Source organism: Nyctereutes procyonoides, unplaced genomic scaffold (assembly GCF_905146905.1).
Source record: "Nyctereutes procyonoides isolate TBG_1078 unplaced genomic scaffold, NYPRO_anot_genome, whole genome shotgun sequence".
Classification (NCBI taxonomy): domain Eukaryota; kingdom Metazoa; phylum Chordata; class Mammalia; order Carnivora; family Canidae; genus Nyctereutes; species Nyctereutes procyonoides.
In genome coordinates this window covers 46,067,241-46,094,896 of record NW_026575043.1, presented here as the reverse complement: position 1 = coordinate 46,094,896, position 27,656 = coordinate 46,067,241, and the positions used below count along the sequence as shown (strand labels likewise).

The window sequence follows — 27,656 nt, the reverse complement described above, 5'->3', positions numbered from 1 at the left end:
TGTATGGCAGGCCCTGTACCAGGCCTGATACATGCATTCGCTCGCCCAAACCCTGGTACTATTCTCAATCTGATTTTACAGAAGGGAAAAGTGAGGCACAGAGCATGGGCAACTTGCCCAAGCTACACAGCTTATATATCACAGAGCCAGATCTCACTCTTTTAAGGTCTAGACTCTTGCTTTAACACGTGGCTAGTGGCTTGAATCCATAGATGCTCAATCAATGTATGTTGACTCGATGGATGGATGGATGGATGGATGGATGGATGGATGGATGGTTGAACAGTGCAGTCCAGCTGCAGGCCCTCCCACTGTGACTGGACAGGAAATACATAGGCCAGTAGGCACCTGGGAACCATTGACTTACGAAACCACTAAGGAGTGGCTGGGGCAGGACCAGAAGTGACCAAGCTGGGAAACCAACTCTAGCCATTGTAGCACAGGGATTTTGGATGGTTTTAGAAGCTGGGGAGGTCAGTTGGGAAGATCTCTCCAGGTCTTCCAAAGAGAATAAAACCTGGATTACTCTGATTTTCAGGCCGTAGCTCTCTAAACTCTGCCCATACACACCCTCCCACGCACTTCCTTTTTCTGGAGGGTGTAAGTCATTGCTTCAGCAATTTTCTGATTGGAAAAGAGCAGAACCAGAGCTGGGAAGAGGGAGAGAGGGAGAAAGGATGGAAGTAAGGGAAGGAGGAAGGATGGATGGATGGATGGAAGGGAGGGAGGAGAAGCACCTCTTATAATAAAGCAGAGCCGTTCTTGGGTGGCGCCGCCGCGGTGAAGGGAACTGCAAATGTGTGGCTGAGGCTGGACCTAACATTAGCCTTCGCAGTTTTAAAATAATCAAAGGAGAAAGCTCTTCTAAATTCTTCACGTGGCTTCTTCCTGTGCACACTGGGCATGGGGTGGATGACTTGTCCCTCTGTTTCCTGCTAAAACACTTTTTATTTACTTGTTCTTGAGGCAAGCATGCATATACACACACAAATGCAGGAACCCATGGAAAGGAACTTTACTGAGGTACAGTAAAGGGGCCTCAGTTTCCTTATTTATGTCAGAGGAGATTGGATCAGATAATAGCTGATAGTAACAGCTACCATTTATTGAGTTCCTGAAACTGAAGGGCAAATGGGTTTGTCCTCCCTTGTGCCTGTTCTAATCATTCAGTAGAGGACTCCAGACACATGGATTTGAGGAGTGGAAGGCTCAGTGGGACAGCTCTGTGATCAATTAGTGATGTCTGCCAGGGGCAGGAGGGCAGCCTGGTGAGTGCAGTAAAGCTCATGAGGAAGGTGGCTATGCCTGTTTTGCGTCCTGAGGTGGCCCCAGCACCTGGCACAGCACCTGCCTTTTATAGCAGACCCTCCATAAATTCTTCTCGAGTGGCTGAGTTGGATGGATGAAAATCAGATCCCCTTGTTGCCACTTTCTGCCACTCTCTCATCCTCTCCAGACCAGCAAGTGATTTCCTGGATGACTGTTCTCTGTTTTACAGAGAAGTCCAAAAAGATCGTTAGCTTATGATCCTGACATCCCTCGGCAGAGTATGTTCATTCTGCCACTAACGTGGGTCATGCCTATGGCGTTCCCAGGAAGTAGCCCTATAGAATACCTATAGATACCTTCATTTTATGGTGGGAAGGAGAAAACTATAGCTCAGGTTTTTAAAAGACTCGTAGATGGGTTTTCAGTAATGCCATTTACTGAATCTTGTGAGTTCTGAACACATTTTGGCAACTTCTAGAATAGCAGTTCTCAACGGGGGAGGGAGTGGGCAGGTTTTATCTCCCCCTTCCTCCCGGGGTACATTCAGCAATGTCTGGGGACGTTTTTTGGTTGTCACCACTGAGGGGAGGGGTGCTACTGGCATCTAGTGAGTCAGATTCTGTTTGCTATCCCAAAGTCCATGGGACAGTCCACACCACAAAGAACTACCAAGTCCTAAGTGTGAAGGGTGCGAGGGTTGAGAAATGAGGCACTAGAGTGAATGCACAGATGATGCCAAGTTGCACTATTGTGAAGAGTTCATTCTGTATCATCTTATTGTATCAGCTGGGACTATTCCACCCTAATTTCATATTTACCTCCAGTGCTCATTTGGACAAATGAGATGCTAATGTGACATTTTTGTGAAAGCATGAGCTCTGAGGTCAGACTGCCAAGGTGCAAATCCCAGCTCCTCCACAGACAGGCTGCATGACCCTCAACAAGTTACTCAACCTCCCTGTGCCTCAAGTTTCCTCATTTGTTAGTGGGATCATAATAGTCTTTCTTCCATAGGGGTGTCCTAGGAGTAAACGGGCCTGTGCACAGAAAGCTCTTGGCACAGAGGAAGCAATTCATAAATGTCCAGTATTGTTCCTATCATTTGGCAAGCTCATGACAATAAACAGCAATGCCAATGTTCAAATGCAGGTATGTCTGGCTCCAGAGTCCACAACGTTGGCTGCTGGGAGACATAACTGAATTATTCCCCCAGAATTCAGTTGAGCAGTTGGACATTCAACCATTCCAAACAAAGCCTGAGAGGGTGCCTATAGAGTGGTCCTCTAGCTCTCCTGACCAGAGAGGAGAGAAATCACCCCCAGACTGCAGGGCCCCCTCCTTCCTGCAGGGAATTCTGGCCCCACTGCAGGGAGGATGGATCAGGTTCTAATTATAAAGCTTCTGTAGAACTCCTCCAGAAACAGAGGGTGAGCCGGGCAGCTGGCAAAGCTTTAGCTAGTGCCAAAAATCTCCTCCTAGCTCCTTGATCTGCCTCCGCCCAGCTGGGAGGCTTCTGGGAGGGTGTCTGCTGCATGACTTTGCAAGGGACTCACGTAAGGGGTTAGGACTCAGTGGGCCACTTTGATTCCTATAGAAGTTCCTACACCCTGGGGGCTTATGGCAAAGCCACACAAAGGAAGGGCAGCTGTGGGTGTGTGGCCTTGCCGGGGTGAAGGTGCTCCACCCTCTCTATTGAGTGAGGGAACTTAAGCAAATTTTTTCACCCCTCTGAGTCTCAGTTTCCCCATTTGTAAAACTAGGTTGTCAAGAGCAGGAGTTCAGAGGGCTGCTGGAAGGGTTATATGAGAAATGTAGTTAATGCACTTAGAACAGTATTTTACTGATGCATGGTTAGCTGGTGACCAATGGAAACTACTATTGGCTGCGTCGCAAAAAAAAAAAAATCAGAATATGATCAGGTCACTAGCTAGTTCATGTTATCTGTAAGGACGAAAAAGAGGTAGCTGGCAGGCAACAAGCCTCTCATCTCAATATTTTTTAAAAATATTTATTTATTGATTTATTCATGAGAGACAGAGAGAAAGGCAGAGACACAGGCAGAGGGAGAAGCAGGCTCCATTCAGGGAGCCTGACGTGGGATTTGATCCCGGGTCTCCAGGATCAAGCCCTGGGCCAAAGGCAGGTAGGTGTTAAACCACTGAGCCACCCAGGGATCCCCTCATCTCAATATTTTGAAGATCCCCAGCCTCCTTGTCCCCTGACAATTTTCCTTGTCCTGCACATGACCGGAGGACACCAAGGGCACTGAGTCAACAGCCTTCCAGGACTGAGTAATGCTCATGATGATGACATCAGCATGCTCCTTTTGGAGGCTGCAGACTTGGCACCCAAGTGGTAGCAAGACCCTCAGCTTCTTAGAGCAGAAGCTTGAAGCCTTTCCAGGCTACAGGTTGTATACCAGGGAGCTATGAACTGAACATGTCCTATAGATGTGTTTTATTTAACCCATACAATGCTGTATAGGATTTTGAATCAGTTGCCTCTGCTTCAAAAAATAATGTATTTTGCATAAAAATGAAGAGCTCTGTTTTTTGTTTTGTTTTGTTTTGTTTTGTTTTGTTTTGTTTTAATTGGGCTATCTGGCAGCCCAGGATCCACATTCTGTGATGGCAACTTTTGGCTAGAGCTCAGTAGAGGCTGACAAGACAGGCCAAGCTCTCTTGCATTCACCTGGACCCACCTATCCTTGCTGCATGACACCCTCATGCATGCTCTCTGTCAGAGGCAATGGGAGCCATCAAAGGCCCAGGAGGAGGGGAGTGCTCATTCAAGTATGGCATTCGGAGTTGAAAGTCCTGACTCCAGGTTTGACTGCTGATCCTGGACAAATCACTCAACTACTTTGACCCTCACTGTGCTGATTTGTAAAGTGGGAGTGGAAATAACAGCCTCTTTCCACAGGCTGCTGTGAGGACCCAGTGTAAAGATGTGACAGTGATTTACAAAATGGGAATGAGGGATCCCTGGGTGGCGCAGCGGTTTGGCGCCTGCCTTTGGCCCAGGGCAAGATCCTGGAGACCCTGGATCGAATCCCACATCGGGCTCCTGGTGCATGGAGCCTGCTTCTCCCTCTGTCTGTGTCTCTGCCTCTCTCTCTCTGTGACTGTCATAAGTAAATAAAAATTTTTAAAAAAATTTAAAAAAAATGGGAATGAAAGTTCCATAAAGTTAGAGACTCTGGCTGTCACATTCCCTGCTGTACCTCAGGAGGCACTCAGTGCATGCATGGTGAAGGGATAAATGAATGAATCGTGGTATCTTGACTGCCAGGCATGCGACAGATGCTTAATATATGCATATTGAACAAATGATTGAATGGATGATGCATATCAGTACCTTTAGTGCTGGGCACACAGCAGGTGTCTAATACACGTATATTGAATGAATGAATGAATGAATGAATGAACAAATAATATATAGCATTTTTTCTAGCATCTGGCATAGAGCAGGCACTTGATATATGCTTATTGTTAAGTGAATAATTGAATGAACAATCTAATGAATACATAATGTCTATACTTCTCTCTCTAGAACCTGGCATACAGGGGATGCTCAGTAAATGAATACTGAAGGAAGAAAAGGAGAGGGGGAGAGAGGGGAGTGGGGAGACGGGGCCAACAATCTAAAAGGCAGAACAAATGTTAGGCCAGAATGACAAGTGTAGTTAATGAGAAGCTCAAAAGCCCAGGAGACATTTCTGCAGAGTCCCGAGCAGTGCTTGGATGAGGCAGCTGGCAGTGCCCGTGCCTTTGCAGTACCCATGACAATACTGACAAATGGTTGCTGAGTCCTCATTTCCTGGCCAGCTAGAAAGCCCTGACATCAGTGGGCAAATGCAGAGCTAGCTGCAGTCTGCTGTGACCCTGCAGGACAGGTCACATGCAGGTCTTTGCTGCCTGGCATGGGGTCATGTGGTGACCCCAGTAGGGTAGTGAAGCTCCCAGGCGGTCGCTGGAGAGAGGCTTAGCTCTCAGGTGCCAGTCGGGGTGCCCTCTTTTCTACCCGCTCCTCTTCTCCTCCTCTGTTTTCCCTCTTTTCATTTTCTTTGCTGCTAATGATGTCCTATCTCTGATTCAAGACTCCTTGGGTTCCAAGAAAGCAAATCCCTCTTAAGATAGCTTAAGCCACAAGAAAGGAAGTAAGTAAATATGTGGCAAATACTAATTTCGTAGTCGTGTGTTTCGGAGTGCAGAAATGTTGCTTTATTATTGTTGCAATAGATCCATAGCTCCCTAGGCTTTGATAATTCCTATCCCATCTGTTTTGCTATATACTTAATATCTTTCTTTATATCAATTTTACTTTTTAAAAAAGATTTTATTTATTTATTCATGAGAGACATTGAGAGAGGCAGAGACACAGGTAGAGGAAGAAGCAGACTCCCTGCAGGGAGCCTGATGCGGGACTTGATCCCAGGACCCTGGGATCATGCCCTGAGCCAAAGGCAGACACTCAACCACTGAGCCACACAGGTGCCCACAACTTCGTTTTTTAAAAACAAACAAACAAACTGGGACACCTGGCTAACTCGGTTGGCTAGGTGTCCAACTCTTGATTTCAGCTCAGATCATGATCTCAGGGTCCATGTTCATCAGAGTCGAGATTTTCCCTCTCCTTCTGCTACTCCCCCCACTTGCTCTCTCTCTCTCTCTCTCTCAAATAAATAAATTAAAATCTTTTTTAAAAACCCTTAAATGCATGTTTTTGGAAAGGGAAACTTTATAGAAAGTCCTAAATAGGAAATCAGTAGCAATTGTCCTAAATAGGAAATATCTGCAAAAATAAATACAATGAAAATAAAACAATGTTACTAAATTCTAGTTGGTTACAGTTGCCTCCTGTCCAATCTGTTAAAAAGAGAGATTAACGATTAACGGGTGTTTAAAAAGGGGTTAAAGACCAAAAAAAAAAAAAGGTGTTAAAGACAGACTAGCACCACATAGATCTTTTCTCTTGGACATAATCAGAATAATGATTGGAATGAAAAATCACTTTCTTGCAAGCTAATGAAAGTTATTTGAAGTATTCTCTCTCCCACTTAAAATCATTTTCCAAGAAACTGGAAATCATCTGTCAGACCTCCAAATTTCCTCTCTAGTCCCTTTTAATTCATTTTAATTTCTTGTAAGTTTATTTGTTTAAGTAATCTCTACATCCAAGATCAAGACTCCCATGTTCTTCTGATTGAGCCAGCCAAGGCACCCTCGTTCATTTTAACTGGAAAGCTAAAGTCAGTGTGCTTCAGACTTCCCACCTGAAGTGTCCCCAGGGAGACAAGAGGGTGCACTCAAGGCTGGATCTGGGGGAAGTACTACAGAGAGATACCTGCCCAGACACCATGTTGCAGGTCTAAAATCCACATAGAATTTGTGTTCTATTCCATAATATGTTTGGTGTTGGTTATCGTGAACCCAGGGTCCTGGGCTTGAGCCCTACATCCGGCTCCCTGCTTCTCCCTCTCCCTCTGCCTGCCGTTCCCTCTGCTGCTGCCTGTGCTCTTTCTCTGTCAAATACATAAAATCTTAAAAAAAAAAAATAACACCTTAAATTGCATTCACCCTTGATTTTTTTCTCAGTCTCTAAGAGTAATTAACACTCCAGGAATACGCAGCATGTTTGTTTTGCAGCATTGTATCTCTAGGTGGTTCTCAACCCCGTGAAATACAATGTTCCCTTTACTTAGAAACTGTTATGAAAACTTTTAATAATGCCCTTAATTATCCAGAAATAATTTCAAAAATAAAATAGCCACCCACATAATCTTTAAAAGAAACCAGTTATAAAAAAAATAAAATAATAAAATAAATCAGGTATAATGCCCCAAGTATGATATAATGGAGGACTTTTTAAAGGAGGCAGTTAGTTAAATGTATTTTCAATATGCAAATGTGCATGCACAAGTGTCCAGATAAAAGGAAGAAGTTAATATTTGTCTCTGATTATAAATAAGCTTGTATTTAACTTAATTTTGTTGATGCTTTTTTTCTTTATATTTGACATTTTGAAATAGATTTAGATCAGTCTATTCATAGATACACATAGAAACCCTATGAATGCAGACAGATACTGGAGTGTTCCCTCAATGACTCAAATACCATATGCAGTGTTGCCATTGACAACATGGCTTTCTGAAATGAAGAACAATTTTGTAAAGTTCCAGAAAAACCACACGCAAACTTCCTTTGATTTACCTAGAAGTTGGGTTCCTGCAAAAGTAAGTGTATATTCAAATCCTATTTCTATATAAAATAGAGTGAAGGTCAAGGTACAGATAGTCATGGAGTTTTCACCTGGATGATAGGCAAGTAGAAAGTTCAATTTGAGATGGTGCAGGATACAAGACAAGTCTTTATTGAGTCTCATGCACTGCATCTAACATCTCAGGCCCCTATATATTAAATGCCAATCATTGGGGCAACCAAGAATGCTGCAGAATTTTCCCACAACCCTTCCCCCTGGGGGTTGGCACATCCCACAGAGAATCTGTGTGGATTGCTGTTTAGCCTGACCCCATTGATGGCTTTCAACAGGTTTGGGGGCCACATGGCCTGGAGGTACTGAGAAGCCCTGTGACTTGGTGTCTTCCTTCTCCACAGGGGCTGAAGATCAGTGTGCTCTGGACTCTGTACTATGGCATCCTCAGTGCTTTCGCGCCCGTGTACAGCTGGATCCTGGTGCTCCGGGGCCTGGTGGGCTTCGGGATCGGAGGGGTCCCCCAGTCGTAAGTAAATGCCCAGCTCTGGCCATCCAGCAAGACAGCCAGTCAACTATGTTCATAGACTGGGGGGGAGGGGACGCAGAGACGGTACACTAGGGCTTCTGGCATCAAGGAGGTATGATGTAGCCAGAGAATAGTACCATTATCAGTATTGTAATGATTGGCAAAACAAAAGCAACATAATAGGGGCACCTGGATGGCTCAGTCAGTGAAGTGTGTAACTCTTGATCTTGGGATTGTAAATTCGAGCCCCATATTGGGCATAGAGATGACTTAAAAATAAAATCTTAAGGGGCACCTGGGTGATCCAGTCAATTAGGCATCTGACTCTTGGTTTTAGCTAGGGTCATGATTTCAGGGTCCTGGGATCGAGCCCCACATCAGGGTCTGCACTCAGTATAGAGTCTACTTGTGATTCTCCTTCTGCTCCTCCTGCTCCTGCTTTCTCTCTTTTCTGTCTCTCAAATCAATCAATCAATCTTTATTTTTTTTAAAGATTTTATTTATTTATTCATGAGAGACACAGAAAGAGAGAGGCAGAGACACAGGCAGAGGGAGAAGCAGGCTCCATGCAGGAAGCCTGACATGGGACTTGATCCTGGGTCTCCAGATCATGCCCTGAAGGTGGCACTAAACCGCTGAGCCACCCGGGCTGCCCTCAATCAATCTTTAAAAAATAAAATAAAATCTTAGAAAAACACAACACAATAGCTGGAAAGTCATAAATGTGAAATAATAATAAAAATATAGATCATCTAAAAAAAGGGGGGATCCCTGGGTGGCTCAGTGGTTTAGCACCTGCCTTAGGCCCAGGGTGTGATCCTGGGGTCCCCGGATCAAGTCCCACATCAGGCTTCCTGCGTGGAGCCGGCTTCTCCCTCTGCCTATGTCTCTGCCTCTCTCTGTGTGTCTCTCATGAATAAATAAATAAAATCTAAAAATAAATAAATAAATAAAAAATAATAAAATAAAAAATAAAACTATAGATCTAGCATTGATTGGACATATTTCTAGGCACATCGCAGCAGCCCCAGGAGGTATGTGTTATCAAATGATTGCAATCTCCCTTTTATAGTTGAAACCAAGACTCAATGGGTGAAATCATTTGCCCAAGACATATGGTGTGGAGTGGAACTAAGAACCCAAGTCTGTCTGCCTACAGCATCCATGCTCTTAACCTTCACAAGGCACATGAGGGCCCTCTTCCTCTTCTAACCTAAGCATGAGGTGTGGTGGGCCTAATTAGATGCAAACTGAGTATTTGTTGGTGCCGTTGTAAGGTACTGAGAATAGTCACAGTTGTTAGAAGAAGCCACTCTGTTCTGGGAGATGGGCAGACAATGGCATGTGGGGTGTATCTGACCTGCAGACTGGTTTTATAAATAAAGTTTTATTGGAACACAGCCACATCCATCATTTACATATTAACTATACCCATTTTCATATACAGCAACAGAGCTGAGTAGTCTCAGCAGAGACATTATTTCCTATCTGGCCCCCCATAGAAAAGGGGCCATCCTATAGGATGATAATGGCCAATATTTAGTGTTTACTAGGAGGCATGTGCTTTTCTAAACAGTTTACCAGATTGTCTCATGTAATCCCTGCAAAATCCTAGGTAAATTCAATTATTCATCCCATTTCACAGATATAGAAACTGATGCACAAAGAAGTGAAGTGACTTACCCTAGGTGACACAGTCAGAAAGAGGCATAGTGAGAATCTCAGGCCCTCTAAGTCCAGAGTCTAGGCACTAACCATTGCATTGTACTGTCTCTCTATTAAAGATGCAAAGGATTTGGAAAGACCTAGAGGCAGATTGAGGATGATGTAGAATATTTCATATGAAGGGATCTGAATGAAAAGAAGAAGCCAGAGTTGAGTCCAAGGAAGGATAATAGTCCATTTGGGTTAGCTCGTTGGGGTGAGATATGTGAGAATTGAAAGCTAAAGTTGGACAGGTAGACCAGGGCAAGCTTCCTAAAGGTCTTGAATGCCAGGCCAAAGGAATTGCCTACAGGCAATGTGGAGCCACTGAGACTTCTTGAGCAGGGGAGGTACTTTAGAAGTATTAATCTGGCAATAGTGGGTAGGATGGGTTGAAGATAAGGAATAATAATTCTTGTTACAATAATTTAGGGAAATTTCCCACAAGGCCCAGTTTGTTCACTTATTTAATATTTCTTGAGCACCTACTATGGCACTGGCCTGTACTACACGCTGGGGATACAGTGTGAGCAAGACAAATATGGTCCCTATTACAGGTGGGGATCTCAGAAAACAGAATGTGAGATGGAGATTAGTGTGCAAGCAATTATTGAGATCAGCACCTGTAAGGGAGTGAGTAAAGCTTGAATGGGCAGAGGGAGGAGCTGAGCAGAGCTGACCCTATAGGAGTTCCAGAACTGGAATGGCTCCTTAGAATTGTTCCAAAATGAGTCATGGGGACTGGACCTTTATACCTTCACATCAGCCATATTGGACATGAGGTGCCCTCAAAAAGGGAGCGTGACCTTGGGCAAAGCAGCTACTTTGGGGCAAGGCAATTTCTGGCAGGGCCCCAATTCTGAGCTCTTGGCAGGTAACATTCCTGGTCGTTCCAGAGGGAGTATGTCCCTCAGTCCTGAAGAGTGAGTCCAGGTGGTACATCACAGAACCCAGGACAGTCTACCCTTTGTACCTCTTGGATCTCCTTGCTTCATATAATAAGTCTACCCCATCAGGGAACAGCTTTTCCAGCACTCTGATTGGTCTTTTCCCTGAAAATACTTAAAAGAGGCTGGCTAGTGGGGTAAACTAAAGTCCCTGTTATTGCTGCTGGTCTCACGGCTGCCACTGATGCCTAATATCTCCCTCTCCAGCTGCTTGTGTAGGTTCCTATTGCCTTTGGCCAGCACTTCTGCTGATCAAGATGGTTTACCTGGTGAGGTGTTCCAGACCACATGCCTGAGTCACTGTGCCCTTCCCAGGCCATAGCTGCTGCTTGTCCATTTAACACCAAAATTGGGCAATTACCAAGAGATGTCCAGGATATCACCTGGGTACCCCATTAGATAACAGTAGCCCTATTGCCTCCTGATGCTCAGGATCAATTCCTAAGACAGAATGCTGACTCTCTTTCTTGACACAAGGAACCCAAATTTACCAAGTGGCAGATGTTACATAGGGTCTAATGGGATTCTTGTTGGGGAAGCATGCCCTGGGGGAAGCGTGCCCTCTCTGGAACCAGGACCTCTAACTCCACAGGTGGGGCATTTACAAATTCCTCCTTCAACCCTTTGATTTCAGAGGATGTATTCCTTCTACATTGCACCATATGATGGACATTGACTTAAGGGTATATTTTGTCCTAGAAGACAGTATCCCATCCTCACAGAGCATCATCTCCAAGCCAATGCCTCCGTGGCATCTTCAAGAGTCAGTTCCATCCCCCATCAGGCCAGCATCTTCAAGGTACTATGAGTGGATTCCATGGTCATATACCACTAGGGCATCTCCTTTGATATGTATCAGCTCCCTCAGTCTCAAACACTGTAATGTGGGATTCTGTGTCAATGAGTTGAATACTTTGAAAGCTGGTGCTGGCTGGGACCCCGTAGGCAGGAAAGGCAAACCCATGCCCAGAATACGTGCCAGTTCCATCAAGATGAGTTACTGCTCCTTCCACAATGGAAGATGCCCAGTATCAATACTTTGCCACCATGTGACGTGGGACGACTCCATCCTGGGGGCTCTGCGTTGGTCTCTGTTGCTTGCAGAATGGCAGAATGTGCATGAGGATCTGGCCCAATTGCCTCTTGGGGGTTAACAGTTCACTGGTTGACTTCTTGAGCCTGTTGAGCCTGTTGAGTATCACAATTGGGGAAGAGTAAGAGAGGGAATCTAGAGGAGTAATGCTAACACTGCAGTAGTGTGACTTGGTCATGATTACCAGATTCAAATTCTGACTGTCAAAAAAAAAAAAATTCTGACTGTCCCTTAACAGCTGTGTGCCCTTAGGCAAGTCACTAAACCTTTCTACTTCTCAGTTCCTCCATCTCTAAAATGGGGATAATAGCATACCTACATCATGGGGTCAGTTAGAATATTACATGACAGCACATGTGAAATGCCTGGGACAGTGTCTGGCAGAGAGCACTCAGTGAATGTAAGCATGTGCATGGTCTGCCAAAGGCTGTGAAACTCAGGTGTCAGTGTGATGAATGTTGGATTCAGTGGGTTATTAGGGAAGGAATAAATGGGGACAGGAGATATAACCACATGGATTGAATATGAGAACAAATCCCCAGACTATTTCTGCCACTTAGAGGCTGGAAGGGCAGTGAGTGGCTCTCAGTTCCCTCCAGTCCTTCCTTCCCTATTCATTATTGACCCCTCCAGGGCTCTGCAGAGTAGACATCTGACATACACTCCTGGGCCTAGGATAGGCTTAAAAACCACCGGAGCTCAAGGCAAAGGCCATTAAGCCAAGCCTATAAATCTGGGCTGGCAGGGGCTTGTGGCCAATGTCCTCCAGGTCTGGACCAACTCCAGGAATTCCTACAGACAGCCACTGTCCCATTCATGAGCCATTCATTGACTAGGGACAGTCTTTCCCTAGTGGCTGGAAAGAAAGCACTCTCAGAAGTACACATTAAATTCCTTTCCCAGGGATACTCAGGTAGATGATGGCTGAACCCAGCCTCCAAATGGCTACTTGAATTTTCTTCCCATAAGGGAGAAGGGAAAGGAACTACGTATTTAGAATGTTCAGTGATCCTTGTTTGAAATGGTGAAATGAGAGAAAGAAGCAAGGTTTCCAGGACCTTGAGGGGGCTAGCTGTTGTTGGGAAAAGGTCACTTATTACTGTCTAATTAAACCTTAGTCATGAGACCCTTCAGATGTGTATTGGTGGGCCATGTGCTTGGGGGATGATTGCCAACACATATCTTGGGGGTTTAGAGATAAAGGGAAATTTCTAAAGGAATTTTTATATGTTAAAGTAGACTTACAGGATCCTGGGGGTCAGGCTAAGATTGCCTTCTGGCCTTAGCAAAGTATGAACATTGAGGTAGTTGAGTCTGTAGAGGAGTGTCTCTTTGCCTGTTTCAAGGACTTGTCAATGTGCTTTGTCCTCAGCTAGTCCTCTGTTCCCACATCACAGCTAACAAAGGGCAGAGCTCAGATTTAAACATCACTTGAGGGATCCCTGGGTGGCGCAGCGGTTTGGCGCCTGCCTTTGGCCCAGGGCGCGATCCTGGAGACCCGGGATCGAATCCCACATCGGGCTCCCAGTGCATGGAGCCTGCTTCTCCCTCTGCCTGTGTCTCTGCCTCTCTCTCTCTCTCTCTCTTTCTATCTCTCTGTGTGTGTGACTATCATAAATAAATAAATTAAAAAAATTAAAAAAAAAAACATCACTTGACCCTGCAAACATATTTTCTTAAATACTGTATAGCTTATTTGAGGAGAGCAAATAAAAATTAGGAATAAAGGGCACCTAAGTGGCTCAGTGGGTTAGGCATCTGCCCTCGGCTCAAGCCCTAGTCCCAGGGTCCTGGGATCAAGCTCCAAACTGGGCTCCCTGCTCAGCAGGGAGTCTGCGTCTCCCTCTGCCCCTCACTCCACTCATGTGTGCTCTCTCTCAAATAAATAAATAAAACCTTAAAAAAAAAAACCAGAAACAAAATTACAGAAGAAATATTTAGCCACCCAAGAGAGCCACTGGCTTCCCAGCACTTCCACGCCAGCCATTTACATAAAAATAATCATGTCTTAATTATGCAATGTTCTTAGCTAGTTATAAAAATGGCTCCCCTGAGTTCATTATTTGGTAACATTTAGTTGCAGATTTTTTTCAATTGAAGATTTTTTTTTTAAGATTTTATTTATTTATTCATGAGAGACACACACAGAGAGAGAGAAAGAGAGAGAGAGAGAGAGGCAGAGACACAGGCAGAGGGAGAAGCAGGTTCCATGCAGGGAGCCCAATGTGGGACTCCATCCTGGAACTCCGGAACCACGCCCTGAGCTGAAGGCAGACGCTCAACTGCTGAGCCACCCAGGCATCCCTAATTGAAGATATTTTTATATAATTAAAGCAACCAAGAGTTTCCATTCATTTAGACTTTGCACCATCTCACAAAACCAAATGAGTAAGACTTTGCTGTATAATTTTTAAAAGTGCAAAAAACAACTGAATTTTTTCTTTCAGTTTTATTGATGTGTAATTGACATCTAACACTATATATTCAAAGCATATAGCATAATAACTTGACTTACATATCTTGCAAAAATTATGACCTCAATAAGTTTAGTTAGCTCATCTGTAAACTGTATTACTAATAAAGAGCCCATCCCTCAGCCCTGATCTTTGCTTTTTTATGTACTTCCTTCTATCCCTCTTTTTACTTTTATAATTTTTTAAAGATTTTATTTTTAGGGATCCCTGGGTGGCGCAGCGGTTTAGTGCCTGCCTTTGGCCCAGGGTGCGATCCTGAAGACCCTGGATCGAATCCCACGTCGGGCTCCCGGTGCATGGCGCCTACTTCTCCCTCTGCCTGTGTCTCTGCCTCTCTCTCTCTCTCACTGTGTGCCTATCATAAATTAAAAAAAAAAAAAAGATTTTATTTTTAAGTAATCTCTACACCCAATGTGGGGCTTAAACTCACAACCCCAAGATCAAGAGTCACATGACTATGACTGACTAAGCCAGCCAGATGCCTCATTCCTTTTTTTCTTCTATTATTTCTTCTCCCAAAGTAGGTGTTTATACTGGTCCTTGGTGCTAAAAATAGTAACATTAATATTGATCATCATTGTAATGTCCATTGAGTGCTTACCAAGTCCTAAGCACTATGCTGTTCACTGACAACCCTATCACTCCCAGTTTGCAGATGAGAAAACTGAGGCTCAGAGATTGTTAAAAAAAAAACTTGCTTAAGGCCAGATGGTTGTTAAGTGTGGTGTGGAGTTACCTCTTGCTTTGTAACAACTCCGACATTTATGGCTTAACAATTTATTGAACTCATGATTCTGAACTTGGGCAGTTTGATTGTTCTGGGCTCAGCGGTGCTCAACTCATGTGTCTCCAGTCAACTGGTGAATTGGATGGGGGCTGGCTAGGCTAGCATGGCCACAGCTGACTCACTTGTGCTCCACAAGCCTCTCAAACTCCAACTGGCTAGCCCCAGCACCTGGTCACCTGCACCTGGGCAGGGGTTCAAATCTGCAAGCAAAAGCCATAGAGTATCTTGAGATCCAAGCTTGAAATGGGCACAATATTACTTCTATTTCACTTCTCTTCTCTGTTGAATGAGAGCAAGACTCAAGGCCCAGTTTCAAGGGTTGGGGAAGTAGACTTTGCATGGAGTGACTTGTAAGGAAGCAAGATACAGGGAGGGAAAATAGTGGGGCACCTTGTACAAACCATCTACCACATGGAGCAACTGGGTTCAAATCCACACCCGTCTAATGCCAAAGCTCTTACATTTGAACAGATGTCATGAAAGGATTCTGAGCTTATATAGTCAGAAAGTCCTGGTAGATCATTAATGTCTGCTGGGTCCCTGGTACTGATTTGGAGATGAATCTGGGCATGTAGAACTGGAGGTTCTGAGTGGTTTCTATTCCCTTTAATTAAGACAGGAAAGAAGATCACATTTGGGATGCCAAATAATTACCTTTTCTCTCTATGGCGGAGCAGCAAGAAGGAAGAGACTTTAACTCAAGCGAAGAAATTAGAAGTAACTTTATTTTTATCATTACAAGTAATACCTTTTCATTTTAGAAAAATTTAGAAAATGCAAATAAGCATCAAAAATGATCATTGCCGGGATCCCTGGGTGGCGCAGCGGTTTGGCGCCTGCCTTTGGCCCAGGGCGCGATCCTGGAGACCCGGGATCGAATCCCACGTCAGGCTCCCGGTGCATGGAGCCTGCTTCTCCCTCTGCCTGTGTCTCTCCCTCTCTCTCTCTCACTGTGTGCCTATCATAAATAAATAAAAATTAAAAAAAAAATGATCATTGCCTCTAATTGCAAAATATACACAAAATATATGTAAGAGACCTGTTGGCACCAGGACAGATTGTTTATTATTTCCAGTAGAGGGTGCTGTGTATTCCAGCAGAAATGCCCCTTAGCTAAGAGACTGAGATGGAAACCTGCCTTAACTGGCACCCTGCTTGTGTGTTAGGCACTTTTAAAGATTAATGCTCGTGGAAGCTGCCCATCTATTCCACCTTGAAACCTCCTTAGAAGATCCTTCAGATTGGTGTCTAGAGCTTGCTCACAAACCTGTCCTTGGCACTGCTCTTTCCCCTCAAGACCAAGCAGAAATGCCAAATGGAGATCACAGGTCACTTCTTTCCAAGTATGTGATCCAAATGGCAAATCTCTAATTGCCAAGTGCTATAAACGTGATTATTTTCAGTGGGAATTTATTCACACCAGTATCAACTGTTTCTTGGCATTGCTACTTTCATTGCTCATTCTTTTATTCTTCAGTGTGATTGTAATAATCATCATACTTTGGATGAAGATCAAACAGCTCATTTTCATAATGAACTGCCATAAATAATGGCCAAGTAGGGGGCACAACAATTGCAGGAAAAAATGTTTCTTGTGGCTTAGGTGGCAAAAACAAGAAATTGAAAAACATCTAAGTATTCATCAACAGGGTTGTAGCTGTTTAAAAATAATGCAGTAGATCTATATGTATGTTAATATGGAAAGATTTCCAAACAGTCTTACTGAAAGCAGATCCTGATACAGAGATGCTAGAGCAAGTAGTTTAGTCTGGGAGATCCTGCAGCATGTATCTCCAGATTGTCCTGTTCAAGGCATGAGGGAACTGTCATTTGTTGAGAGCTCCTCCTGAGAAGTTTAAATTCCTTGGCACTCTTGGTCTGCCACAGAGGTTGGCAGAGCAAGTTTTAACAACCAGAGAAAGCACCAGGGGAGAGTTGCAGGTGCTGACAGATGGAAACTAGATGGGCGTGCATGGAAGTGGCAAGAGTTGGAGCATTTGTATGGGTGAAACATGAAGACTATGCTGCATACCTGTTAAGGAAGGAAGGGAGGGAGGAAGGAAGGAAAAAAGAAAGCAAGGAAGGAAGAAAGGGAGGGAAGACAGGAGGGAGAGAAGAAAAGGGAAGGGAGGAAAAAAGAGAGATATATTGTTTAAATTTATTTATTTATGTAGAGAAGGGGCTGGAAATTTGCAAAGCAAACTCCTGGTTGATATGGCTCTGGGGGAGCAGGATGGAAGTAGGGGCAATGGGAAAGAGGAAGAATCATCATATACTCTGTATATTTGTGTATCACTAAATTGTTTTACAATGAAAATGCATTCATGTACTACTTCTGTAACTAAAAAAAAAAAAAAAAGAAAGAAAGAAAGAAAAAACTCCATGCTATAGCTTCATTATAAAAGGAAATCCTTGCCATCTAAGGACAGGAATAGCTTTGCCCTTAGAATATGCTGCTGCATGGTTAGTAGTTTAATTTGGTGGAGAAAAGGTAAACGTGCCTTTCATCTTATTATTATTATGGATTTTTAAAAATAATATAGGCACATCATTTGGAGAATAGCACAAAAATTTCAAAGAAGGGTATCTGGGTGGCTCAGTGGTTGAGTATCTGCCTTTGGCTGGGGTCGTGGTCCTGGGGTACCGGGATCGAGTCCCACGTCAGGCTCCCTCCATGGAGCCTGCTTTTCCCTCTGCCTATGTCTCTGCCTCTCTCTGTGTGTCTCTCAGAATAAATAAAATATTAAAAAAAATTTCAAAGAGGTCATCCATTGTAATAACTATAACCCTCCGTAACCACTATAATCTTGGTCCCCATTCTGGGAGCTGAGTTAGTGAAATTCCTAATGGTTTTTGTTGAGAGAGGTACCACTGGGCATATAACTTGGAACAAGTTTTTTTGGGAACTGCTTTGGTCATATATATCAAAAGCCTTAAATCTATACATGCCCTTTGACACAAATTCCTCTTAACAGGGACTTATCCTAAGGGAGCCACATGAAGACAAAGATGTTTTTAGCCTAAAGATGTTTACTAAAGTATTGTTTGTAATTGTGAAACCATCCAAGTAGGGAAATGGTTGATAGGCTACAAAATTTAGCAGATCTGGATTGATTTTGGCTCTTCTACTTACTAACTTACTACCTATGTGATCCTGGTCAAGTAACAATTTATCTGACATAGATCTAGAGGAGAAAATGAGAATTAAAGATATATACACACACAGAAGATTATAATTATCTACCCCATTGATTTGAAATGTTTATTGAGTGAGATAATGCATGTAAAACATCTAGAAGAATGTTTGGCACATAGCAGGTGCTCAATAAAAGGTAGCTATTATTAAGAAAAGTATGGTTCATGCATATGATGGAATATATATGTGTAAGAGGGTTTTAAATGGCATGGAGATGCTATTTATAAATCGAATAAAAAGTAGGGTTCAAAATTCTTGAGTATGATCTTAGCTAGAGAGAGAGATCGAGAAAGAAAAAGAGAGATAAAGACAAAAGATCAAGACAGGAAGAAAGAATATACTAAAATACTTATATTATGAAGTAAACTAAATGGCATTGACTTTCTCTTCATACTTTTCTCTAAATAGAGTATATCTGAAATACTAAAGTCCTAGCCTTTCCTCTGAGGCCCCTAAGAATTTTTCCTTCTTTGAGTTGGGCAAACTGAACTAGTAAAGGGATCCTAGGAGATCTAGATGGGTCTACAAACCCCATCTGTATCAAAAGGGTCCATGGAGGGACTTTTGGGTGGCTCAGTGGTTGAGGTAGTGATCCTGGGGTCCTGGGATCGAGTCCCACAACAGGGTCACTGCAGGGGGCTTGTTTTTCCCTCTGCCTATGTCTCTGCCTCTCTATATGTGTCTCTTATGAATGAATAAATAATATATTTTTAAAAAATGGAGTCCATGGAAATTAGCCTCTCTCTACCCCATCTCCCTTATGAGGAGCGAGGACAGTAATATGAAGCCATCTAGTTGCTCAGATGCTTGACTTAGGTGGGAGATGTGGGAAGAGAGAAGGCCTCTTCCTAGCAAAAAGAAAGGCAGTGCAGAGAAGTAGTGTAGAGGTTTCCTTCTCTTTCCAGCATGGCCAATGGCTGAAGAAGTAAAAGACAGGAGAAGGGGGCATGAAAGTAGTAGATGAAGGAGGCAGCTAGTATAGTTAGGGCATTGGTTACATTCAACAAACAAATAAATTGATAAAGCAAATAAGAAATATATTGAGGATAATGAGGCCTGGGTGTCTCAATGTTGGAGAAAGGAATTATAAACATGGAAACTGGAAGGGCTAGAAAGAACCGTAACCTTGGGGTGCCTGGCTGGCTCAGTCAGTGGAATATGCGAGTTCAAGCCCCACGTTGAGTATAGAGATTACTTAAAAAAAAGAAGGGATCCCTGGGTGGCGCAGTGGTTTAGCGCCTGCCTTTGGCCCAGGGCGTGATCCTGGAGATTCAGGATCGAGTCCCACGTCAGGCTCCTGGTGCATGGAGCCTGCTTCTCCCTCTGCCTATGTCTCTGCCTCTCTCCCTCTCTCTCTGTGACTATCATAAATAAATAAAAATTAAAAAAATTAAAAAAAAAAAAAGAAGAAGGAAAGAAAGAACCCTAACCTTCTGGTTGGACTGAAATTGAAAGTATCAGTGTGAACTCGTTGTTTTTTTTTTAAATACATACACACAGATATAGAAATAGACATAGATGTATAGTGTGCATGTGGAGAAGAGAAATGAAGAGACCAAGAGAGGGGATCCCTGGGTGGCGCAGTGGTTTGGCGCCTGCCTTTGGCCCAGGGCACGATCCTGGAGACCTGGGATCGAATCCCACGTCGGGTTCCCGGTGCGTGGAGCCTGCTTCTCCCTCTGCCTGTGTCTCTGCCCCTCTCTCTCTCTCTCTCTCTGTGTGTGACTATCATTCATAAATAAATAAATAAATAAATAAATAAATAAATAAATAAATAAATAAATAAATAAACCAAGAGAGATGATAGATAGTTGATAGATAGATAGATAGATCTCTTAGCTTTGTCCACTGAGAAGACCTAGGAGCAATGACAGACCAGTAGCAATGAGCACACTCCACACTCAGATCTTGGTTTCTAAATACTGTCCTCTAGCAAAAGGAACCAGGACTTCTTAGAAAAATGGCTGATACCTTGGTTGAGGCAAGGAAATTATATCAGGAGCCTGGACATCTTTTTGTGCCAGAAAGTAAAGAAGTGCTCAAGAAATGATGGAGGCATGTAAAAAAGATATAGGGATTGGATTGAAAAGTCTTCCAATGGCCAGATGGGACAGTCTGAGCATCAAAAGAATAATGGTTAGTGGCTTACAACCCACTGAATAAAATAGGAATCCACAGGTCCATAGTGATTAAATGAATGAATAGATAGATGATAGATGATAGCTAGATAAAGGGGAGAAGGGAAACTCTTCCTTATGTATAATATCAATCCTAAATGTAGAAAGAATAATGGGAATAAAAAATACCACCTGTTACCACCATAGTAGCATTGATTCAGGCAGAAATTGTCAATGAGGGGGCAGCCCCGGTGGCTCAGCGGTTTAGCACCGCCTTCAGCCCAGGGTGTGATCCTGGAGACCCAGGATCGAGTCCCACATCGGGCTCCCTGCATGGGGCCTGCTTCTCCCTCTGCCTGTGTCTCTGTGCCTCTCTCTCTGTCTCTCATGAATAAATAAATAAAACCTTAAAAAAAAAAGAAATTGTCAATGGATGGAATACTAAAGCTGGTGAGTGCAGGTTCTACGGGGAACAGGACATTGGCATAATCTCTGAATTCTTCCCTACAAAGTATTTAGTGATCACAAATGAAAAAATGATAACTTTAGGATGGAGAAATCTGTCAGACACCAACTTGATCCAATGACGAAGGTTAATGTCAGCAGCAATGAGATGAGTTGACATCATGTGGCCCTGATGTAAGGCATTGGGGAGAGCTTAGTATCATTTCTGTGGGGTTCTTGCCAAGCAAATGTGGCCTGAGTCTGGTCTCAGGGAGACTTCAGATGGACTTAGGATGAGGGGCATCCTACAGAATGAAAGACCCATACTCTTTAAGACTATTCAGGACATGAGCATTAGGGATAACCTGAATACTTTTTTTCAATTCTAGATTGAAGTGCCCATTATCTCACACCCTATTTTCCCCTAGATTTCCTAGGTTGTGGGCAGGGCTCCATGGCAGCAGTTATTAAATTTGAGAACCATGTGGGGAGTTAGTTAAGTATGCAGATGCCAGAACCCCACCCCTGAGAGTCTGTTCCCAGTGGTCTAGGGAAGGGCTTGGGGATCAATGTACTTAGCCATCCTCCCAGAAAATTCTGAAGTTAAGTGGTCCACAGACCACCCTCAGAATGTGTCAGATTCTTGATTTCTGCTCAGGTCATGATCTCAGAGTCATGAGATCGAGTCCCATGTCAGGCCCCCTGCTCAGCACAGAGTCTGCTTGTCCCTCTCCCTCTGCTCCTCTCCCTGCTCTCTTGCTCTCTCTCTCTCTCTCTCTCTCAAATAAACAAACAAACAAATAAATACATACATACATAAATAAATAAATAAATAAATACTTAAAAAAAAAGAAATTCAGAAAGCTGTGGCAGTCCTAACCTTAACTCCTTTCCTGTCTCTCTGCTTTCAGGGTGACGCTATATGCTGAGTTCCTTCCCATGAAGGCCAGAGCTAAGTGTATTTTGCTGATTGAGGTAAGGAGGGGGGTCTGTGTTCCCCAAGAGTGCTCAGTCCCTGAGCAGGAGATTCTCAGGTGTCCTGAGCCACAGGATAAGGAAATGGGAGTTTGTCAGTTATGTCAATTAGGACATGGTTGGTTTGGTTTTTTTCCCTACTATACAGATAAGTGCTTTGATTGACAACAAAAATTCAATTTCTTAAAAAGAAAATGGTGGAAGGCAAGTGGTATGTCATTCTTGTTCTGGAAATGTTGTGGGGTTTTTTTAAAGATTTTATTTATTTATTCATGAGAGATACAGAGAGAAGGCAGAGATATAGGCAGAGGGAGAAGCAGGCTCCATGCAGGGAGCCCGGTGTGGGACTTGATCCTGAAATTCTGGGTTCACACCCTGAGCCAAAGGCAAAGGCTCAATCTATGAGTCATCCAGGCATCCCTGGAAATGGTCTTTATCTGAGAGTTGCTGCCGAAGAGGACAGCCTAAGGAGATCAAAACTCCCTGCCCTCATCCATATCACCCTTTACCCCTGTTTGCATCCAGACTCACCTGTATCTTGTGTTGGTGGCCACCTCTGCAGCCTAAAGGCGGCCTTAAAATGCTCTTGGTCCAGCTAGTCCCTCTCAATCCTTCTTTCTGCCAAGATCTTGTGACCATTTTCCACTCATGATCTGGAAGCTCTCAGGGCAAATATGTAGCTGCCCAGTGTCCCCTCTCCATGCAATGGCAGTAGGGTTTATTTGTCCTTTCTGGACACTGATGTCTACAGTGATGATGATGATGCCATTCTGACCTCTTTGATCAACATGACCACATTGACAGTATTAATTACATTAACCCCACAGCCCAGTTTACCACCCTGGCTACATCTACCCCTAACCAGTAAGGATGGTAGTTAGCTGGTCCACATTGGTATGGATCAACCAACTGTTCAAATATTGAGATGCATCTGTGCCAGCAGATCCTGGTCTCTGATTTCTCCTCATCACCTGACACCCTATCCTCTCATAGAACCCCTTAGAACCCCAAGTTAACTCCTGGCTCAGTCATGGTGTGCGTGTGTTGGGAGTATATGACTGGTGTCTGGTATCCATTCTGATTGGTCAGTACTGTACCAGTTTCTTAGACATTTTGACTATCACCCCTGGTTGTCAGCAACAAAAATAAACTATGTTTAAGCAAACCGGGATTTAGGAAGCCTCTCGCAGACTCCCAGAACTGATGGGGAAGCTAAAGGACCATGTTTGGCAATGGACAATAGTTGCAGGGTTCTGGCAGGAGACAGTATACTCAAATTAGGATAATTTGAAGAGGGTTGGATAAAGGGACTATTTCTAAGTAACCCCCGGCTTGAAGTTCCAGTTGCCAGGCAAAGGCAGGAAGTAATTAGCAGTCCAGAGAGAGAGTTGTATGTCAAGAGCTGTTGGACAGGAGCTGTGATCTTTTGCTGAGAGATGCAGCCAGCCCATGACTACCTGGTGGAGAGGGAGCCAGAGGAATAAATGCCCCAATCTCTCTTACCTTCCCCCTTCCCTCCCATTTCCTGTGGGGCTTCTTATTGGCTGCCCTCAGTGGGAAGCCAAGACAGGGAGCTGGTGTGCAGCACATACAAAGGGCAAGATGGGAAAGGAGGGGGAGTGACTCCAAGAGGCACACAGAAGATATTCAGCCCTGTAGGGAAGAGGCAGTTGTGACAAAGGATACTAGGGCCCTATTGGTCAAGAGGTATGGATGTCAGTAGATAAAAACCAATGTGCCAATTACCATACTGACCTCACAGGAGGGAGCACTGATCTCCTTAACTTGAGCTGCCACATTGTACACTCCAATGGGTACCTTGCAAATATTACACCATGTGGATGGCACCCACAGGAGATGGACAACATGGTGGCCCTGGCCCAACCATATGGACCACCGGAAAAGTGGTGGCCATTCTGACTTTACTGACCCCAACGACCCCTTTCCCATATGGGTAGCATTGTCTACAATGATGCTGACTTTGCTCATGTGCTAACATGCTGCTCCCATCATTGATCTTATTTTCCTGTGCCAGGTCTTCTGGGCCATTGGGACAGTGTTCGAGGTCATCCTGGCTGTGTTTGTGATGCCCAGCCTGGGCTGGCGCTGGCTACTCATCCTCTCGGCTGTCCCGCTGCTCCTCTTTGCGGTCCTGTGTTTTGTAGGTATCCTTTAAGACATCTCAGTCTTTGTCTCTTGGCCTCCTGCTACTCACTATATTCAGTGGGGAGGGGGTGAAGGAGGACACTGTCCTGTAAGGATTATTTTTAAGATATTGGGGGGGGGACTATGACAGCAACACCCATTAATAATAATAATAGCAATCATAACTACATGAACCCATTCCAGAGCCCTCATCCTAAAAGACACCACAACTAGATGGAATATGTGGCTGACACCCAGTGTCCTGTTCCATCCTAACCTGCCACACCTATCCCCACAGTGGCTGCCAGAGAGCGCAAGGTATGATGTGCTGTCTGGGAATCAGGAAAAGGCCATTGCCACCTTAAAGAGGATAGCTACGGAAAATGGAGCGCCCATGCCGCTGGGGAAACTCATCATCTCCAGACAGGTCAGTGCCTGGCCCATTGTCTGCATCCTATGTGTGTCTGTGCACCTGCATGGGAATGTGTGCATCATGGGACATGGTAAATCCTGAGACCAGCAAAAAGAGCAGAAACAGACCAATTCTCCAAAAGCCAATTTTCCTGAATTAACTTGGGAATGTATCTTTTTACAAAAAAACATGTTTCAAGGATCATTCTTTTTGAATATATGTAGTAAATGGAAATATATTTTTCCTATGTATATATCGATACATTTATTCCTCAAAATGTTCTCTCTACAAATATATTAATGAATCTATTCCAAAATATATTCAACAAATACATTCTCAAATATATTCAAGAAACATATTTAATGAATATTGTACTTTCAGGTACTAAAAAAAATACATTTTTATTCACAAAGATAATAGTCATAGGTAGACTAAACCACCTATAATCCATAATCTTTTTTTTAAGCATTTAGAATGTTTAAATAAGCATTTCTCAAACTAAGAAAAATATATTGATTAAATATATCTAAGAAAAATATAATCACAGTCATAAAATATACTCTTAAAAAGAGCTCTGTATAGTGTCTCAGTCTGTTAAGTATCTGCCTTCAGCTCAGATCATGAGGGTTGGAGCCCGGAGTCAGGCTCCCTGCTCAGTGGGGAGGTTGCTTCTCCCTCTCCCACTGCCCCTCCCCCTGCTCATGCTTTTTCTCTCTCTCTCAAATAAATAAATAAAATCTAGGAAAAAAAAGAACATTGTAGGGCAAATATTTGATATATTAGCAAATTATATGAAATTAGCAAGTGAGTCATTTTAATCAATCTTTTGACACATTGGCTTTTGGTGAATTGATTTTCAGCACATTAATTTTTGTGATCTTGACCTAGAGCTGGCTTAGGCAGAGCATGAAATGGTTAGACTCTCTTGGACTGACTGTCTGCTCCCTGGGTCCATGGGACTACCAGAGAGTCTTTGGGAGCCAAGCCCATGGAGTTGGCTTCCTGGCTCCAGGATTTCAGGCTGGGGTTGGGGATTGCAGAATGTCTCAATCCTTGGGGAATCAAGCCTGCAGACATTGCTAGATCCTAGCTGGAGGGCCTCACCGGGCTGGGGGACTTTGTGCTGGGGGATTGAGTCCTGGGTTCTCGGATCCTGAGCATTAGCCCACCAGCAACCTCCCTCCCAGTCGTGGGTGTCCACCAGTCTCTGGCTAGTGCCAGCTGGAGAAAAGGAGAGCAAACAGCATGTCCTTGTCTTGAAACAGGAAGACCGAGGCAGAATGAAGGATCTTTTCACGCCCCATTTTAGATGGACAACTTTGTTGCTCTGGTTTATATGGTAAGACTTGTTTCTTGACACTTTGATTCCCTTCTGCCTATGCTCTGTTTTGGGTTCTGTTTTATGTGATGCACAAAGAACTCTTTGATCTGAGGCAACAGTTACAAAATTCAGTGGTTTAAGCATCACTTTCCTGATCTCTGCCTTATCCAGGTATCACCTGTACTATTATTTTCTTAGTCTTTTTCTTTAATTGGACTCACTTCTTACTCAGATAAATGTATAAATATCTTTTTTAAATTAAGTTTTAAATTTTATTTCCAATATAGATAACATGCAGTGTTATTTTAGTTTCAGGTATACAATGTAGTGACTCAGCAAGTTTATACATCACTCAGTGCTCATCATGATAAATGTACTCTTAATCCTCATCATCTATTTCATCAAAACACCTTCCTACCTTCCCTCTGGTCACCATCAGTTTGTTTTCTATGGTTAAGAGTTTGTTTTTTGGTTTGTCTCTTTTTCTTTTCCATTATTTATTTTGTCTCTTGAATTCCACATGAGTGAAATCATATAGTATTTGTCTTTCTCTGACTTATTTCACTTAGCCTTACACTCTCTAGCTCCATCCCTATCATTACAAATGGCAAGATTTCATTCTTTTTTTATAGCAGAATAATATTCCATTGTGTGTATCTGTATGTGTGTATATTATGTATGTTATATACATACATATACATACAGTTTCTTTATCCATTCATCTAATTATGGACATGGGCTGCTCCCACGTGGCTATGTTTAATAATGCTGCAATAAACATACAGGTGCATATATCCTTTTAAATTAGTGTTTTTCTATTCTTTGGGTAAATACCCAGTAATACAGTTACTGGATCATAGGGTAGTTCTATTTTTAATTCTTTGAGGAATTTCCAAACTCTTCCAGAGTGGCTACCCCAGTTTGCATTCCCACCAATAGGGCACAAGGGTTCAGATAGATGTCTTCTAAGAGGGAATTTTACGTCTGCTTTAAAGAAACAAATCTTAATTGCAGGCCATAGATTTTCAAGAGAAATACAGTAAACAGTAGCTAGATTGATGATTTGCCAAGACAGTGAACTGCTGTATTTAATAAAGAGACACAGAGAGAGGGTAGGTGTTAAGGACTCATTAGCAAGTAAATGAGACTAGGAAACCACCAAAATACAGTTGAAGAACAATGCAGAAAGGGGGTTAAAGGCACAGACCCCTGAGCAGTCAAAAAAATTTTTTGACTCCTCAAAACTTAACTAATAGCCTCCTATTGACCAGAAGACATACTGATAACATAAACAATAAGCACATGTTTTGTATGTTATATCTATTATATACTATATGTTAAAGTAAGCTTAGAGGAAAGAAAATGCTATTAAGATCATGTGGAGAGAAAATGTACTTGCAGTAGTGTACTGTGTTTATTGAAAAAAATCTCTTTACAAGGGGGCCCTGAGCAGTTCAAACCCATGTTGTCCAAGGGTCAACTGTAATTGAAAGGAAATGTAAAATAGGAATTTTTGTCACAATGATATTTAATATACCCACTCCATTAAGTTGCGTTCTTGGCTCATATGGCCTTGGATACCACCAGTGGTGGTATGTATTTTCCTTAAAAAAAAAAAAAAAAACAACAGCCATTCTGATGTCTGGATGTGGGCAGGATGGGAGGGAGGGATTTGTACAGAGTAATAACCTGAAAATCCACAACTAGTTAAATCTCAGCTATTCCTTGAACTTTCTTTCTACCAAATCATGTATACAGCATGAACAGTGTGCAGAAGGGACCTTGCTAACACTCTGCATTCTACTTTAACCAGTTCTCACTTTTCCCATGCACCTTTGAGTAGAGGTGCTAATTAGCAGGAGATTGCCCTGAAAAGTGTTCAGTTGCAAGGAAGGGGAGGGGAAAGCTTTGATAATACACAGAACTGGGCTCCAGTTCTGCCCCTGCATTCCTGAGAGCTGAACCAGGCATTTATTAGATACCTATTCTGTGCCCAAGTGTAGAATCTGTAGGATTTTTAAAAAGGGAGT

General features: G+C 43.2%; 1 protein-coding gene across 2 annotated transcripts in view; it reads left to right on the top strand.

The window, feature by feature from the left end:
* Positions 1-27,656, top strand: part of SVOP (SV2 related protein) — a 71,032-nt gene that overhangs the window by 29,295 nt on the left and 14,081 nt on the right. For both annotated transcript variants that reach the window (XM_055322447.1, XM_055322446.1), the window contains 5 exons: positions 7,887-8,011; positions 21,685-21,748; positions 23,784-23,909; positions 24,192-24,320; positions 25,571-25,644. In XM_055322447.1, coding sequence (XP_055178422.1) covers positions 7,887-8,011; positions 21,685-21,748; positions 23,784-23,909; positions 24,192-24,320; positions 25,571-25,644 — 518 coding nt within the window. The remainder of the gene's footprint in view (positions 1-7,886; positions 8,012-21,684; positions 21,749-23,783; positions 23,910-24,191; positions 24,321-25,570; positions 25,645-27,656) is intronic.